Source organism: Xenopus laevis, chromosome 4L (assembly GCF_017654675.1).
Source record: "Xenopus laevis strain J_2021 chromosome 4L, Xenopus_laevis_v10.1, whole genome shotgun sequence".
NCBI lineage: Eukaryota > Metazoa > Chordata > Amphibia > Anura > Pipidae > Xenopus > Xenopus laevis.
This window is the reverse complement of record NC_054377.1, coordinates 30304616-30324179: the sequence shown is the minus strand read 5'-3', so window position 1 is coordinate 30324179 and position 19564 is coordinate 30304616. Positions and strand designations below refer to the sequence as shown.

Here is a 19564-nt window from a genome sequence, read left to right as displayed (position 1 = left end):
CTTGACCCTGTCCAGTCATTGGGCAGGGGTCTTTTCAGTGGCTGACTTGTTGTTTTGCGGTTCTGCCACTGATGCTTTCCTCTTTGCTGGAACCTCCCTTTGGAACAGTAGGATTCCGATGTCTTGTGTTCCTCGTGGTGAACGAAACTGGAGCCTTGAAAAAAAATCGCACACGTTTAAAGCTCGATCCAGACCGAGACTTGGACTGTGGCAACAGTGTACTCTTTCCCCCGGTCGCCTGGGAAATTAATTTCTCTAGCTCCTCTCCGAACAGACGTTTCCCCTTAAACTGCAAGGATGTTAGAGATTTTTTTGAGCTCAAATCTGCTGTCCAATTTTTTAACCACAATGCTCGACGTGCCGCCACAGAAGATGCAGGCGTCCTGACTGTGGTCTGTATTGCATCCAGAATAGCATCTGTCAAAAAGGCATTTGCCTCGATCATCTTGGAAGCCAAACAACATAACTACACCCTAGGAGTATTATCTCCCAATCCCTCCAAGATAGCTTGAGACCATGTGGTAATTGCCCTGCTGGTCCATGCTCCTGCTATCCGTGGGCGAAGTGTAGATCCTGCTGATGTAAAGATCGCCCTCAGCGAACGATCTAGACGCTTGTCTGTGGGATCCTTAAAAGCCGCCACATCTGGAACCGGAAGAGCCGTGTTCATGGATAATCTAGACACTGGGGCATCAATCGTGGGTGGGACACTCCACTTCTCCACCAAGTCCTTGGCAAAGGGATATGAGAGAAGAAAAAAGCTGTGAGAGTTGGAACCTTTTCTCTGGGGTGTCCCACTCCTGTTGTATAATGTCTCCCAGCTGGTCATGGAATGGAAATTCTGTTGCATGCTTTGACTGGCGCTTAAAGGGTCCCTTATGGGCTGACCCAGTTGCACCCGGGTCTTCCAGGTCTAACGCCTCTTTCAGTGCTTAAAAAAATAAGACCCCAACACAGAGGCCCCCACAGAGTCCCCAGCAGGGGTATTAGCCAAGAGGAAATTCCCTGAGCTGCTATCATTAGGGGCAGTGGAGGGAGAGAACTGCTCCCCAGCAGCAGTGCATGCCAAACAAATGGACTAGCCCTGACCCTTGGACAGCTTTGTGTTGCATGAAGTAAATGAAAAATATGTGACCGCGGCCGGGGGTCTATCCCCCCCCCGGTAAACATTGTTATGCTGCGACTCCCTCTGCTTCTCCTCCCCCCCCTCTTGACGTAGCCTAACTGCCCTTAGTCAGCTACACCCCTGGTACCTGCCTCCCGGTTGTCAGAGTAGAGAAGTAAGGTAGAGAAAGATATCCTCTGAATTCCTTTCCACTGAGGAATCTCCCGCCAGTGTTCGCAGACCTCTGGCAAACTGCGCAGTGAAAGGCGCTCTGCTGAAGCGCGCAAAAACCAGTGCACGACGGAGTGATGACGTCATCAAGTGCGCATGAGTATGCGCCGACTGATGCCACTCCTCTCCCCAATACTCCTCTATACCCTCCCTAGCGCCGTGATAGGAAAGGCGGGGAGCAGGTACCAGTGCCCAAAATGAAAAGCATATAGCAGCAGCGAATGAGGGGGGGGGGGCGGAGGGAATCGAGCCTGTTGTTGCAGCCTGCTCCTTACTTACCTGAGCTGGGTCTAGGAGAGTTCAGCCGTGTGCCCGGGTGTACTCCCTGCATTACCTCTGTGGGGCCCATGCTAGACCTCCTTCCGTGAGAAGTCCAGGTGGCTGCTTATGAAAAGTCTTATGACCTATACAGAGGTTTCCCGCGTGGGGGGCCAACATGGTGAACCTCAGGTGTGTCCCTGGCTCCTGTCTCACCCCTGGTGTCAGTGATACTCACTGACCGAAGAAATTCCTTGTGTACGGTCTCTCTGGAGACCAAGTCCTACCTACTTTTCGAGGACACTGAAAAAACTGAAGTAGGAGGGTTAAGCACAGAGGATATATGAAGGGGAGGAGCAACATTTTTTATTTGTCAGTGTCCTGCCTCCTGGTTGGAGGAGCTTTACCCAGTGGTTCCTGTGTCCCCCAATGACGTTAGAGAAATTTAATTTATGCTGTCCAACTTCTGTAGAACAGAGGGATGGAATTTGTCTAGTCTCCGTGGTGGAGATAAAACCAATATTGACCACTCCCCCTTTTAAAACAAACATTAATGGTGGTAGCACACCAAAAACCAAATTGCTGGTGCTCACTGTAGGGATATCACTCATGTAATTTTAAAACATATCCTTAAATCCATATGCTTCCTCCTCCCCTGTGGATAACACAGCACCCCCAGCACAGGATTAAACATCTTATGGGCCCCGAAAAATGCTAAGAAACCCCCAGAACAAACCTTACCAGACTCACGCCCCACAGGTAGTGTAGGACAGGCAGATTATGGCACACACAGGGAGCATAGGGCAGGCAGAGTAGGGCACACACAGGGAGCATAGGACAGGCAGAGTAGGGCACACACAGGGAGTCCATACTGCGTTCTGTAAGAAGTTTTCCATTTTGACGGTGACAGGGCTTTAAGGTGCAAACAAAAAAAAATGTCTCCATCCATCTACTTTATCCCACCCAGAGGTTAACATTTTTTTAGGAGAACACTAAACAGTCTGCAGTAAAACACTACTGCATCTTTTAATTGTTTATTTCCAGAGGTTTTAGTCCAAGTTTAGCGCAGAGTTTACTGTCAAGGCAAGAAAAATAGTAAACATGGCAAGTAACAGGAGACCAAACAATGCAATCAACATTACATTGACTTCTCTAAAAACACAGCTAAATATTTTACAGTATAAAAATTTTAATTCCAGTTTCCGCATAATCCTGAATCTACGTGTTTAATCAATTTGAACCATGTGAGATTACCATCTTCTGTGTTTTCGAAAAAAACTGCATGATTCAAATGGCACAGGTAAGAAGAAAGGTATTTTCAGGTGTTTTGTCACCTGTGGAGAGTGTTATTTGCCAAAGGCAACAAAACACCATACATATGCCTACTGGAATGCCTACAGAGCATGAGGAGAGGGCTGTTGCTGCTGTCAGTGAAAACAAAAAGTGGTTAAAACACCCCTGTTACAGTTTCTGATAATGTCTTTTAATACTAATCAGGCAATAATATCTTCACATCTATTTTACCTACAGAGTAACATTTTGCTGTCTATGTCTTACTGAAAAGAATGAAAAAAATAAAAAAAAATAAAGGAAAAAAAGAACTAAAGCAACTGATCTGATGTTGAGGGTCACAAATATACTTTGCTTATGTAGCTTATCCTTAAATGAATAAAATCAACAAAAGGGTTTTAAATTAATAAAAATAAAATGCGGTGTTGCCCTGCACTGGTAAAACTGCTGTGTTTGCATCAGAAGCACTACTATAGTTTATATAAATAAGCTGCTGTGTAGCAATGGGGGATGTCATTCAAAGGAGAAAAGGCTCAGGATATACAGCAGATAAGCTCCGTAGAACATAATGGTGTTATCGGTTACCCACTATTTAACCTGTGCCATATAGCATTTTTTCAATTTCTGCCATTGCTACACAGCAGCTTGTTTATATAAACTATAATAGTGTTTCTGAAGCAAACACAGTTTTACCAGTGCAGGGCAACAATGCATTATATTTTCATTACTTTAACATTTTGGGTGTTACTTTTCCTTTAGGACATAATTTAACCCCCAGCAATAAAGGAATGTGTGCTGGTCATTAATATGTACTTACTTGGTCTCCTCAATACTCAATGAAGAGTCTCCAGCAGCAGATTTTGGAGCAATACCTGAAAGGATAAGAAGAGGAAAATACATGTTACTGGACAGTTCTTATAAGATTTTTAAATAAGTATACCTATTTTGCATCTCTAAAAATTGTAGGTAACCAAAACCAAGAAGAAGCATCCCATATTCACAGGCTAAACATATAAAAAAGGGAATTTAGGTTAAATTCTTTTCTCTCCAGTCATATGGGGGACACAGGGACCATGGGGTAAAGGGTCCCACCCATCAGGAGGAGGACACTGATGACATCAGAGCTGACAGCTCTCCCACTCTCCCTTTATCCCCTGTCATGCCCAGAGGGCATCAGTTTGTAACCAAGAACGTAACTGCAGAACAAACTCTCACACATAGAGAAAACATAAGAACAATAGTTCAGGGGGGAAGCCCTGTGTCCCCTCTTACGACTGGAGAGAAAAGAGTTTAACGGTAGGTACATAAATTTCCTTTTCTCTCGCATCTAGGGGGACACTGGGACCATGGGGACGTACCAAAGCACCCCCACAGTAGGGAGGGAGAACTCTTGACAGTCTAGGAAACTACTGCCTGGAGAATCTTCCTTCCGAAGGCTGCCTCTGCAGACGTAGGTATTAAATTGATAAAATTTTGTGAATGTATGTAGGGAGGACCATGTAGCTGCCCTACACACTTCAGCTGAAGCAGAATTTCTGTAAGCCCAAGAGGTTCCGAGGGCTCTGGTGGAGTGAGCTCTAAGTTTAATGGGAGGCATCCTCTTCCGTGCCAGGTAAGATAGTCTCACTGTCTCTTTAATCCAAAGTGCAATGGTGGTTTTGGAGGCCGGAAGGCCTTTTCGAGCCTCTGAAGCCAAAGGATCTTGCCGTGCATTCGGGCTGAATGTTACCGGTCCGCGTTGGGGGCTAGCTCAAGTAACAGGCTTGGCCTGACACGGCATCACCCCTGGTGCTGATGCTAATCATCAGCCGACGAGTCCTATCGTTGGGCCTTCCTAGGGCCGGTCCAACCTCCTGAAAGAGGACACTGAAAAAACGGACGCCCTCTGGGCATGACAGGGGATAAAGGGAGAGTGGGAGGGCTGTCAGCTCTGATGTCATCATTGTCCTCCTCCTGATGGGTGGGACCCTTTACCCAACGGTCCCTGTGTCCCCCTAGACGTGAGAGAAATACTATCCATGCTTTTAAAAACATACGAGATTGATTTAATCCAGATGACCATGTAGTTTCAGAGAACTGAAAAAAGATTCAGGAAGATCTTTTACGGATGTTAAAAGATCTGTTGTCCAATACTGAGAATAAGCTTTTTGGCAGTGGTGGCTTTCCTTCCATATTTGGCAGTGGTGGTTTTCCTTCCATATACAAATAGAAAATCTATAATTGCTCCACAAACTTTTGGAAAGATTAATAAATCCTACCCTTGTAATGCTAAAAAACATGTAACGTAAGAATGCAAATTTGACTTACTATGCTCATAAGCAGGATCCAGCTTCTCTTTCTTTACCTTCCGCGATTCAGAATCTTTGCTTGGCTTGGACCTTCCTTCTCTCTCTCTCTCTCTCTCTCTCTCTCGTGGCCTTTTTCTATCTCTTTCTCTTGACCTCTTGCGTCTCTCACGCTCTCGTTCTTTATGCTTATGCTTTTTGTGCTCCCTGTGACGCTCATCGCCTCCACTTGCAGCTGAAACATCACGATCACGCTCTTTTTCTTTATGTTTTTTGGAAGACCCCATGGCTGCAGAGAGAATATACATGTGAGCATCTGATGAAGTCATTTGTATTTATCACTATTTGTTGCCCACTTCTGTGGCTACTTGAATGAGTGTGTGTATGTCTGAGGACCAGCAATTGCATTTCGAAATAAATATTATTTTGAAATCAACGAATAAATTATAAAATGTTTCACAAAGGGCTTCACAAGAAGCAGAAATGAAAAATGTCTTACCATTCAAAAGTCTGTTACAAGTAAAAGCAGTTACAATTTAGAGATCTGAATGGTTAGAACCCATAACACATATACAAAAGCAGATTTAAGAACATAGGTGCTAAACTGCACCAGCATAGTTATCGTGTTGTCATTGGTAACCAATGGGACACCAACATGACATCCTCAGAGTTAAGTAGGGTTTGCATTATTTCTTATTATACACAAGTTTAATTGCATCATGTGACAACAACCATCAATAAAGATTTAGTCTACGTTTGTAACAAGCTGCAAATATATATGTTGCAAATACCCATTAGCATATATAAAAAGACTAATCAAAGCTTAGGAAAAACATTCTTTATACTGTCTGGCAAGGTGATTCAAGGTGATTGATTACAGGACTAATAAACTGGAAAAAATATTCTGGCTTCCAGACGGGTATTTGCTATAATCCTCTAAACTGCAGTACTCTAAAACAGACTAACGATCGGTTGTAGTTTCTAACAGTATGGACACAATTTAACACCTATGTTGATAAATTAAGACCATTATGCACTCTCCACAACATTTGCCCAGTATAACTTATGCATAAGTAATACAAATACTCTCAAGTCGTTTCTGATTTGTTAGTACTTGCCACATTGCATATTGCCAGTCACCAGAGAGTGTACAGCTAATGATCTATTCAATTCTACCTTTCCAGGTAAGTATATTTAAAATGATGCATTTTTGTTAATTAACCAAATTGAAAGCATTATTTAAATAGGCAAATCTATTTATTTCCTTCTAGTGACATGGATACTAATAAAACTACTCTTCAAAATATAAATGTACATTAAATGTACATATACTGTAAATCTACTAACAATTTAATTGAATTTTTTTCCCCCCAAAACAATAAACTGTGGTACCGTGTTAGCCAGTAGCAAAAATAACAAATAAAAAAAAACAAACAAATACAGTATTGTAGAAGTGATTTCTATATTGGCTACCAATAACAACACATAGCAAGCTTTCGGAGCACCAAGGCCCCTCCGACAGGCAAAATACAAATGAAAGCTGGATACGCACAGCATCTATACAGTTAGATCAGTGAAAGGTATTCATGGGCAATACATCAGGAAGTTACAGATAAAAGTTAAATTGTACAGATAATAAAATAAATTAGGGTGGGTTGTAAATAGTGCACCTGGCCTATTTACAACCCACCCTAATTCGTTTTATTATCTGTACAATGTAGCACTATCTGTAACTTCCTAATTTACTGCCCATGAATACCTTTCACTGATCTAACAGTATATATGCTGTGCCTTTCCAGCTTTCATTTGTATTTTGCCGGACGAAGTGGCCCTGGTGCTCTGAAAGCTTGCAGGGTTTTTTTTCCATAAATCTCTCAAAATGTGTGGTTTTCTCATTTTTAAAAAAAGATTAGATTTATGAAGTATAAAAACCTTTAAAGGGGTGGTTCATTAAGTATATTTTAGAATGGCCAATTATAAGCAACTTTTCAATTGGTCTTCATTATTTATTTAGTTTTTTTTATAGTTTTTTAGATTATTGCCTTTTTCTGGTGACTCTACACAGCTTTTAAATGGGGGTCACTGACCACATCTAAAAACAAATACAGGTATAGGATTCGTTATACCTTAAGTCTACTAGAAAATCATGTAAACATTGAATAAACCCGATAGGCTGGTGTTGCTTAAAGGGATTCGGTCATGATTTTTATGTTGTCTTTTATTTCTAAATTACACTGCTCATAATTCATTCTACCATATAAAATGTAATTACTGAACCAGTAATGTAATGTATTTTTTTCAGCTGTAATATTGGTGTGTAGGCAACCATCTCAGGTCATTTTGCCTGGTCATGTGCTTTCAGAAAGAGCCAGCGCTGCACTTTGGAACTGCTTTCTGACAGGCTTTTGTTTCTCCTACTCAATGTAACTGAAGGAGTCGCAGTGGGGCATGGATTTTTACTAGAGTGCTGTTCTTAGATCTACCAGGGAGCTGTTATCGAGCAGCTATCTGGTTACCTTCCCACTGTTGTTAGGCTGCTGGGGGGAGATATCACCCCCAACTTGCAGTGCAGCAAGTCACAAGCACAAGTCACATGACTGGGACTCCTGGGAAACTGACAATATGTCTAGTCCCATGTCAGATTTCAAAATTAAATATATATATAAAAAAAAAAAATCAGTTTGCTCCTTTGAAAACCGATTTCAGTACTGAAGTCTGCTGGAGCAGCACTATTAACGGATTCGTTTTGAAAAAACAACAACATGTTTTCCCATGACAGTATCCCTTTAATTATATCTCAGTTTCGCTCAAGTACAAGGTACTGTTTTATTATTACGGAGAAAGCTGAAATAATTTTTAAAAATGTGGATAATGTGGATACAATTTTGTCAATGGGAGATTTGGAGCTGGATAACAGATCCCATACCCGTACTCTGTATTGTTATTGTTACTTTTTATTACTCGTTTTTATATTCAGGTCCTCTAGTATTCATATTGCAGTCTCATTTAAATGAATGCATGATTGCTAGGGTAACTTGGACCCTAGCTAACAGATTGCTGAAACTACAAACTAGAGAGCTGCTGAATAAAAAGCTAAATAATTCAAAAAACACAAATAATATAAAATGAAAATCAACTGCAAATGGTCTCTGAATACATCATACTAAAAGTTAACTTAAAGGTGAACAACCATTTTAATACAAAACTTCACCATAGATGTACAAAAGATTTAATTTATATTGAGTACCTTTTCTTAAAAAATGTATTTAAATGAGGTACAACTTTTAAAATATGCCTGGTGATTTATAAATACCTCTATTGCCCTTCAAGGGAAGGGGAACATGTGACTAAAATACAATCACCTTCAGCTGAGAAGGGGATGCAAAAATCAAAGATAAAATGTGGCTTAAAGGAGAAGGAAACCCCCTGGGCGAAAAAAACCCTCCCCCGTGTTGCCCCCCTCCCTCCTGGCCTACCTGTCCCCCTGGGCAAATGCCCCTAACTTGTTACTCACCCTTCTGCGCAGGTCCTCTACATGGAGTTCACAGGCGCCATCTTCTCCCACGCTGTCTTCTTCCTGCTTTGACCGTCTTCTGGTGCATGCGCAGTAGGAACATTTACCAGTATGGATCTACTGCGCATTCGTTGAATGTCACAAAGTTTTCTGATTTCACTTCGTGACATTCGGCGCATGAGCAGTAGATCTGTACTGGTAAATGTTCCTACTGCGCATGTGCCAGAAGACGCCAGGCGATTTTTAATTATAGTGGATGGAAAGACACGAGGAGGCGGTTCAGGGACATTGCAGCTCAGAAGAAGAGGCGATTAGTCGCCAGGCAAACAAAATCTCCCCGAATCTCCTTGTGAGAACTAACCCTAAAGAACGTTCCAATATACATGGAATAAAATGTATTTTAGTTGTAAAATTAACTGCTATTGAAACAGTATATGAACAGTACCAGAGCCATCACTCAAGTAAGAAAGGCAGGAAATAGGAAGTTACGTACATACTGACCGCTCTGTTATGGGTAGACGAGAAAACCCAAACACACAGCAGTTTCACCTCACGCACAAACTTCAATCCCACGGCGTTTTTGGTTAAAAGTGTACTCGTGTAATAATACCTCGGGTGACAAATTCATTTCATTTATATCAGTTTTCCCGTGGATAGAAGGCAATTATTAGAGCCTACTCTCAAAGCGAGAACCGACACCCTTTTCTTCACGCTTCCTATTTCAATATGTACACATTAAGGAATGCAAATTATTGTTCTCACTTTAGTTACCGTGTATGTTTCGTTTCCCAAGACGTCTCCCTCTGCTGTCGCGGTTGTGACGCCACTCTATTTGTCCTTCGCCTTTCTTAGTACGTCATACATTCTGCCCTGGCTCTCACGTGTGTAGGAGGGTCTGGTGTCTAGCTCCTACGGCCTTCTGGACGACTACGGATTTGTAAAACATGCGGTTTGAAGTTATGCGGCGATTAACTTAATAAATCACTATATTTCTATGGCTGACGTACCCTTGGTGAAAGTGATGTTTGAGTTATGTTTTGCAGTGGCAGAGGCTGTTAAAACCTGAGATCACGTGCACCAGTTTGCAGACTTTTTAATGGTGTGCCATTTAAAGGAGACATATTGTGTAAAAAAATAAGAACAGTACCAGTGTTATACTCATTTAGATATAGAATTGTGCTTAAAAAAGTAGTTTTTCAGGCTGATTTATTGAATATTTTTGCAAAAACCTTAATAGTCCCTCCCTTCTCTTCCACTTCCTGCTCCCTGAATTCCCAGGCTGTGCAGGGGGGCCGGCAGCTCACGGCACTGTAGAACAGGAACCAATCAGCAGCTAGCAGGACCTGATAGGGAACTGAAGCCTGTCTGTGCTTGTGTGACTGCAGGGCTGTGATTGGCTGTCCCCCTCGTATTGTGCTTCTGACAGGGACTGTTTGGACACGCCCACTCCTCATTTAAAACACAGACAGGGAACAATTAAGGTTTCCACCTGGCTGGTAAAACCGATGGTTGATCCCAATGTTATTAATAGGGAAAAAAGATAATATATATAGGAAGGCCGGTATTTTTTTCCAGAAAAGGTGGCAACCCTAGCTCCAAAAAGGGGCTATATTTAAAGATAATATTAATTTTTGCACCATGTGAACGCAACACCATATATTACTCATAATTGCCTACAAAATTAGGTTTTTTTTCTTTTATCCTATATATCTCCTTTAAGGTGTACTTTCAGAGGCAGGTGGAGGACTATAGTACAGTTTTGATATTTAGAAATAACACAACTTTCAAGATTTAAAAACTGGCGTAACTCGAGTGCGCCGGGCCCCCTGCAAAAAAAATCCTCAGAGGGGCCTAACGCAGTCTGATCCCCATCCTCCCACCAACTTCCACCCTCTCCCCCTGACTTGTGTCCCCCTTCCTTGCCGGAGGTAGGGTTGCCACCTTTTTGGAAGAAAATACCAGCCTTACTATATATTTATATTTTTTCCCTATTAATAACATTGGGGTCAAGTATCAATTTTACCGGTCAGGCTGGTAAAATGCTGGCCAGGGGGCAACCCTACCCATAGGTAAGATAGTGGCTGGGGTTGGAACCAAGTTATAACTATATACCATGTCAAAGGGCAAGCCACTCACCAGGGCTCCAAATAAATGAGAACTTGGGGCCTATTCCTGCTCTAGAAGGCTTACTAAGGGTAAAAGCCCTCTTATTAGATTTATCAAAAGTTGAAATTAGAGCTCGCCACAAAAAAAACTCACCAACTTTATATTAATATACTAAATGGACTTTTAGAAACATTTATCAATGGGTTAAAGTTGGAGTTCACCTTTAATAAATAAACTTCAAAAAATCCCATTGGAATTGTTAGAAAGTATGTGAATTTTTCTGTGGTGAGCTCTAATCTCATATTTTGATCAATCAGCCACATAGATTTGCCGATATAAGCATGTAAGACTAATTTAAACAGTGGCACAAATACACATATTTATACGTCAGATAAACACATGGTACTGCTCTAAATCTAAGTTTCAGATCCTCAGGTTTCTTGGAGTAGCATTGACAGTTGTGATTATGCAGGTAACCGGGTGAATTATTGTTTGAGCAGCTTATTAGTTCCCCAAATCTTGAGCATCTGCAGAAAATGTATCAGGGAGTGACGGCATATAGACTTGTTACCCCATAGGGACTCAGCCTAAAATGTCAAATGCTGGTGGAGAAAACACTGCCAACATTTGCTCTGACAAAGAGCAGATTTTCAGAATTCCATTGACAGGCAGATTATGCAGTAGACTGGGGTTTTCTCTGCTACCCTCCACTGTTCCCTCTCCTTTAATATTTTCCAGTTCATACAGATGTCCACTCTATTGTCCATATGATGTGAGCTCTTTCTGACCTTTCAATCTTGCTATATCCCTTTTATTTTTATTTGACTCCACTCTTAGCCACGCTCCCTTGCTTTACATTTCAAGGTCTTCATTCTTTGTATCTTCAAAAATAACAATGCAGTGATAGGGCTATTGGGACAGACATAGCTCAGGAACCGGTGCTGCACTAAAAGTAATCAGTCGTTCAGTCAGTGGCTACTAAACCAGCTAAAAGCACTGTCCTCTATTAAAAAAGTACATTAATTTGGGAGATGCAAACATTAATTCGCCTCTTTATAGGTCCCTGGTAAGGACTCACCTTATTTATGCAGTGCAGTTTTTAAGAAGGATATTAATGAGCCAGAAAGAATACAGAGACTTGCAACTAAACTGATAAAATTAATGGGACAACTATAAGGAAAGACCATGAAGGTCTTCAACTTGTTGTAAGTTAAGGGGCAGATTTATCAAGGGTCAAATTTCGAGTTTATGGGAATTTCTAAAAACTCCCTAATCTCCCATAAACTCGAAAAAAAAAAAAGAGATTCGGGTGAATAGGATCGAACCTGCAAGCTCGAATCAAATTTTTTCAAAGGTCCACCAAACGACTCATTGTAGGAGGTCCCCCCATGGGATAAAACACCAATTAGGCAGGTTTTAGATAGTGAATAGCGAATAGTCAAATTCTTAATGGGACAGTACATGATTTCGTAATTTGAAATTTTGATTTTTTTAAACGCGAATCAAATTTGCACTATTCCCTAGTCGAAAGTGAAATTATAATTAGCCAACAATGTAGCTATTGTGCAATCAATTGCCCCAGATGCACTGTATTACAACTGATATCACTGATTTGGCATCCATTTTTCGGCACCTCTATCTAGGGGGGTAGAGTACCGGGCCCAGAGAGTAAGGGGCCGGCTGCGCCACACTTACTCGATTAAGTAAGTAACCCCCTGCTTTCTGAGAGCCGACGATGTCGGAAATACACTGGTGTGCTTCTGGATTATTTTCTACATGTACCCGTGCAAGGGAAGGGTCTTCTGGTTCAGCACTTTCAACAAGTGGATTTTGAATGGGTAGAATACTCCATTATCGTGCAGTTTAAGGGGGCCACCAATGTTTTTATAATGTAGGGTGGCCCTGGCCACCAATTTTTTTTTTTTTTTAAAGTGTGTGGTCCTAGCCACCAATATTTTTTTAACATGTGGGGACCGTAGCCACCAATGTTTTTTTTTTTATGTGTGGTGGGGGGTGGAACTGCGGATGGGGTTTGCGGTGATGTTTCAGATTTGGCCAAAGAAACAGAATTTGGCATGTTGCAAATATGGATGAAACATTTGCTTCTCTTGTGCATGTTTGTTCAAATAGGCCAACACACAGGTCTAGGCAAATTAGTAATCGGCCAAACACACAAATACACGTGTAAGAGCAATTAGATGCAATTAGATAAGTGTTTCCCAGATGTTATTGGAAAAGGCACCACAATATGTTGTTATGGCGCCCCTCAGTGAGGAGAATGCAGTACTTATGGATGAGGATTTGAAAAACAATGGGACTTGTTGTTCGGTGCTCATTCCCATCAGATTGTATAGCGGATCATGTGAGTCCTGAAAAGATGCATCAGTTCAGTTTGTTGTCAGAGAGGGCCTGGGTGAAGAGGTATAGTCCACTTGAGGTTGGAAAGCGACAGTAGGGACCCTGATAGGACACCTACTTGGCCTTTTTAGTGGGCCCACAGACAGGGTCAAACCCCCTTCCACTCCCTTTTGCCCTAGCTGGTTGGGCAGCACATGGAGGTGGTAGTAGAGGTGCAAAAGAGGGCCCAGGGATTGACCCCTTGTCAGATCCGGCAGAGGCAGGCGCATGCAGTGCGTGACCCAGGACTGCCAGAAGAGCATTTGTGCGCCGGTCCTCACTTGCCTGACGTTTGCAATGTTGGCGCTCTCTCACCAGCCTACTCTCGCGCAGTACACCAATGAGGTCTTGCTTCAACGCAGCCAATTCCCGCCTCAGGTCAACTAGATGGCCATCAATGCGGGCCATCCAGTGCCTTTGGCGTAGATATTGGTTGCGTTGCTGCGCAATTGTAGGCTGGAGTGTGTCTGGCAAGCTCGCGGAGGTCCATACAGTCCAAGGTGGCCCCTCCACAGATGATGCTTCCAGCCCTTGGCCACTTACCCCGGCAGCAGCAACTATGGCAGCAGCATCTACAGAAAAAAAAACAAAAAAAACTTTCTTTAAAACTCAAGCTGGCACCCCCAAGTAATTGTATTGACTTACCTGAAACCCCGGGCCGGTGCTCCTATCAGCAGAAAACTGCACTGGCCCGGGGTCATACCAGTGAGCACCACAAAGCGATCCGCTTCCTTCTTCTTCTTTCTTCAAATTTCCGGGGGCAAACGCATGCGCAGTAGAACAAAACAGGTGACTTTTTAGCTAAAGTATGGCTTTTCTTTCTACTGTTTATGCGCAGCTGTGTGAAGAAGGAGGAAGACTGAAGAGGATCGCTCTGTGGTGCTCACTGGTATAACCCTGGGCCGGTGCAGTTTTCTGCTGATAGGAACACCGGCCCGGGGTTTCAGGTAATTAGATACAATCACTTGGGGGTACCTAACATTCGGCACCACCAAGTGCTGCAAGCCTTTCCTTCTCGTTTCAAGCACTAGTTCTCCATTTGTGTTTATGAAATGAGCTTCTGCAGCAAGTCCATACAGTTTCAGGTTAATTCTTGTAATTTCCTGAAAAACCTGGCTCAGTAGAGATGGGCAAATCTGACCTGTTTTGCTTTGGCAAATATTTGAAAATGCCGAAAAAAATTCAACAAATGCATTGAAGTAAATGGCCAACTAAGATTTTTTAGATATGTGACAATCTTTTTCACTCATTGGAGTCTATGGGGTGTTTATTTCCTGCAAAACAATGGACTCATAACTAGTCCTAAGGACTAATGTCACTTAAAGGAGAAGCAAACCCTTTACCAAAAAAAAACAATATAAACAGAATATAGATATAAGAATAATTTTTACAAAATGCAACATTCATCCATGCACTTACATAACAACAACAGGAATAATATTTACCTTCAGACTGTACGGGCGGCTCTTGCACATCTGCCCCACTGGTATCCTGGGGCTCCTCTGCTGCACAGGCCTGTGCTGCTGCCTCTGCAGGAGTCTGACGAGAGGCTGCTCTCCTCTCCCTGTTTGTGGGTCCTTGCCTCTGTATCGCTGGCGCTTCAGCTGCAAGTTTAAAAAAGGAAACATAATGCTAAGCAACATTGGTAATATTGTATGAAAGAAAACAGTCAGGATTATACATTGCCTGTAGAAAAGAAATGAACATTGATTCATGTGACACAACCACAAAAATGCTCATTGCCCTCCACACCTTCCACCTGTCCTGGCTGCGGTCCCAGACTTCTCCCCCCCACTGGCTTCCATAACACTAGACCCCCTACCTGTGGACCCCCTTTCTAACCCCTGCCCCTGGGACTCAGGACTTGGTTGAGAGGCAGCTCCCTTCACTACTTCCTCTTGGCCACCCTCAAACAAGTCCTGAGCCCCCCCACCAGTATCTTCCTCCCCCCATTTCTTCCCACCTTCCTCCTCTCTCCCCCTGTGGGCCATTTTTCAAATTGTTTCCAAGTTTTGGGCAGCTTCCAAAAGTAGCTCCTTCTCCTTTGCTATCCAAAATGAAAGTGCGCCAAATGTCCACCTATACTCCTAAAATGGCTGCTGGAGGATCAAATTGCTCCAGTCAACCTTTGGCAAAGTACATCAGCTTTTGCTTAGGGAGAGAGTTGTTGACCAGTGTCCTCCAGAAAGGCATAGAGGGGGAAGTATTTGCTTCCCAGTTCAGAAGGATGTTTTTTTGGAATAGATGAATACTTTTAAGCACAACAACTTCATAACTGCACATGTTTAGCTCTCTAGGTATGTCCAATAAGCACAGACTAGGGGAAAGTATATTAGGAAATGCAATATGTTAATATTTCATGCCAAAATCTGCATATGATTAGACATTACAAAAATCAAGATTTTTTTCGTGAAAACATATACGAATACATTGTGCGATTAATACCAAAAATTCCAGTGCTTAGCTATTATATGTTTAATTAATTGTGCTTATGGAGCATATGTAGTAATGAAAGTGCATCAATTACTTTGTTCATTTTTGATTTTCCTTCTAGGTTTCAATTGGACACTATATTCACCCTTTCTTTCCCCTTTTCTACAAGTTTCTGTTTATATTCTCTCTTTTTAAATCTTTTAGTTATAAACTCAGTTTGTTGAGACATTATCTCTGAGTCTGTGATCCCTTGTGAATTATTTTACTTGTGCATGCATTGTGTTTGAACCTGGAAAATTCTACACTACTGCACATGCATACATCAAAGTCCACAGAGGGATGGCAGGTCCCACTTTAGCAATAATGTTGATGTGCCACTGCTAGAGAAAGTTTCTCAGGTCAGTGCAAAAAGAAGCATACATGATCTAGAAATTGAATTCACTAGGGAGTTAGGCACTCCGAGTGAATTAGGGTTACCTTGTCACTTTACTTTAAAGTGCCTGATCGTGTACTCCTATTGCTGCAATTGCTGGACTAAGAACACATTATTAATGATAGTAAAGTACAGTCAAAATATAATTTTGTGCCATAAATTTTATGGCCAGGTTGGGGTAGTTTACATTTGAAACTTGGAGAGTTTTGGCGTTTTCTAAAGCCTGGCTAGCTTCCCTAGGCCTTTATGCACATCATTACATAGCTAACAGTTTACTGGAAGAATTGGTTTTAATGAAAGTTCTTCAAGTTAAAGTAACTAGAATTGTGTACAAAGGGACACAGATAATATTATAGTTACATATGTGGTTAGTATTGGCCTTCAGCATTTATGCAAATTGGTGCTGGCACACACCCAGTTTTTGGTTACAGGGTAAACCAAGTTTACAATGCTTTGCAGTTTTACCGGTTCAACTGCATGGCATTGGCATGCACCTAATTCTTCACCGAGTAAACACAGAGTTTTGGATTAAAATACCAACAGAAAAATAGATACCTTTTGTAATAATATAACCTTTTGTTATAAATAAAAAAACCCAGGAGATGATAAAGGTCCATCATGGAGAGTGAAGAGGAAGAGTGTACTGTAAAAGCTACAATCAGAGACAATATAATATATACAGACAGGTGAAGAGAGGCAGTCAAAAAGGATTGGATGCCAAGAAAAGGCTTATCCTATGATGCAATTATAATTTAGTAAATAATCCAGTGAATGATTGGACACACATTTTGGGAATAGGAAGGAAGTTTTAAGATTTGTTCATTTATTGGGAATGTATGAATTTATACGTGTTGCCTGAAATTAAGGGCAGATTTATCAAGGGTCGAAGTGAACTTGAGGGAATTTTCAAAGTAAAAAAATTATTAATTATTTATAAATTTTTTGTATACTTCGACCATCGAATAGGATACTACAACTTCGAATTTACTTCGAATTCGATTCGAAGTAAAATAGTTTGAATATTCAAATATTCGATAATCGAAGAACTGTCTCTTTAAAAAAACTTCAACTTCAATAGTTCGCCAAATTAAACTTGCCGAAGTGCTATGTTAGCCTAAGGGGACCTTCTAATGCATTTTTCTACGTTTTTTGTAGTCGAAGTAAAATCGTTGAATCGAACGATTTTACTTCGACCACAAAACAGTCAAATTCAGTAAAATAAACGTCGACTTCGATATTCGAAGTCGAAGTATAGCCATTAGAAGTATATTTCACCTCGAAATTGGACCTTTGATAAATCTGCCCCAAAGTCAGGAGCTCCAACTTGCATTCACAGTGTCTCCAGTGTTGTGCTGCACATACCTTGTGAGTCAGGTTCTGTAGAACTAATCTCCATATATTTATATGCTGTGGATTAAGCCCATAAAATAATCATACAACACAGTAACGTAACTAGAGGGGGGGTGGACATGCAGCCGGGCCCCCGTCCCCCTCTGTACGCCCGAAAACAATGAAGAAGTCAGTGGCGCGCGAGCTGCCGGGGGGCCCTGAGGGGGGTGCGGGCCCTGGCCCAATCACATCCCCTTGCTCCCCCGGTAGTTACGCCACTGATACAACACTTTTGAGGTAGCAGACAGATATAGATGTAAAGAAAAATAGCTTCTTACTCATAAATCTACAAACATATCTTAAAAAGGTCTATTAACCCTTTAACAAGTGTTAATATAGTGACCATGTAATTAAAATACAGAATGCATTTTCACCTCAAATATAATATTCCTTATTGGTAAAAACAGCCGTGTGCTATAATTTTCCATAATTCCAAATTATATTCCATACATTGTTCTGTTAAAAAAAAAAAAAGTTGTTACAACCAATCTGCCTATAAACACACAGTTCTTTCCTGCCATGTTCAACTATCCCTTATGAGTTTTTTAGGTCCCATAAAACCCTCTTATAAGGAATTTAAAGTCTAGGATGGAAACAATTGAGGAATGTTCATAATGTGCTTCTGCAATCATTTTTATATGCATTTTTATAGTAGCAATTTAAATGTATTTCTGAGTTTCATCAAAGAGAATGCTGCATCATAGAGCACCATAATGAAAAGGAACTGGATCTGTAAAAAACAAAAAGGCCCCATAAATTGTGAAGGGTCACACTGTATAGATTCTAGATACCCCTAAAACAGCTTTCATGATAAATCGCTCCTTATTTATGTGTCATGTGAGCATGGGAAGCTGTTGTAACAGGAATGACTACCTGGGGCAGGGAAGAAACTATACAGTGGAACCTATAGTGAAAGTTTTTTTTCCTAGATAGATTAACTTTGATAACTAGTTTGATTTGTTTAATATTTTTATTGCTCACTAAGAGACAGTCAAAAATTGGGGAAAATAATATTAGCAAAAACAAATGACCAATCCAAAAACAGAGTACCAGTATGTGGCTGCTGTCACAGGGCAGATGGCATCACAGATGAAACTGCTTTATGTCGTATTGTACAACAGTTGCAGTGGGCAATGGAGCAAATTCACTTCCCCAATCACACCAGCACTGTAGCATGCCGATATTTTAAGCAATGGTGCAAGTAAAAATTCAAGCAATCTCACTGTTTGAATGCACACTGTTATTTTAATGTAAGTTAACGGATGTAAAAAAACAATTGCCTCGAAAATTCACATCTGATTTGATATGCAACCAGTCAAATGACTACAGTCGCATAAAGCAATGTTGTCCCACTCATTCCATGTGAAGGGTTAATTGGTTAATATACTACGGGGCTGATTCACTAAGGGTCGAATATCGAAGTTGAAGGATTTAGCGCAAATAGTGCGATCGTACGATCGAAGGATTATTCCTTCGATCGAACAATTAAATCCTTCGAATCAAACAATTCGAAGGATTTAAATCCAACGATCGAAGGAATATCCTTCGATCAAAAAAAGTTAGCCAAGCCTATGGGGACCTTCCCCATAGGCTAACATTGACTTCGGTAGCTTTTAGATGGCAAACTAGGGGGTCGAAGTTTTTTTAAAGAGACAGTACTTCGACTATCGAATGGTCGAATAGTCAAACGATTTTTAGTTCGAATCCTTCGATTCAAAGTCGTAGTCGAAGGTCGAAGTAGCCCATTCGATGGTCGAAGTAGCCCAAAAAAACCTTTGAAATTCGAAGTTTTTTACCTTCAAATCCTTCACTCGAAGTTAGTGAATCAGCCCCTACATGTCCCTGGGCAGAAATTCATCCAAATTGTGATGTCATACAAAGTTCAAAGGCGGGGAAAAAAAAAGAACTGTGGAAGGCCACCTCTAGCCCACAGACCACTCTGACATAATGCAAATGTCCATGGTCCTTAGACTCTATTCTGAAGTTCACAATAGCAACTTTGACACCTATTTAACGAATAAATTCCCTGTGATCACATCTTAAACTTGCATACAACTTTATAAAATACTTAGAGGGTTATGTAATAAAAGGCACAAAGTTTGCCCAGGGACAGTAACCCATAG

The 19564-nt window shown here is 41.3% G+C and overlaps 1 protein-coding gene and 1 pseudogene across 1 annotated transcript; both read right to left on the bottom strand.

The window, feature by feature from the left end:
• LOC121403140 overlaps positions 1-6522 on the bottom strand; it is a 37645-nt pseudogene extending 31123 nt beyond the window's left edge.
• A 6210-nt stretch (positions 6523-12732) lies between these two features.
• Positions 12733-15177, bottom strand: LOC108713490. The gene is made up of 3 exons (XM_018257054.2): positions 15079-15177; positions 14632-14818; positions 12733-13758 (listed from the first exon to the last, which is right to left on the bottom strand). The coding sequence occupies exons 1-3, from the start codon at positions 15175-15177 to the stop codon at positions 13262-13264; spliced, it is 783 nt and encodes a 260-aa protein (XP_018112543.1). The 3' UTR covers positions 12733-13261.
• Positions 15178-19564: the final 4387 nt, after the last annotated feature.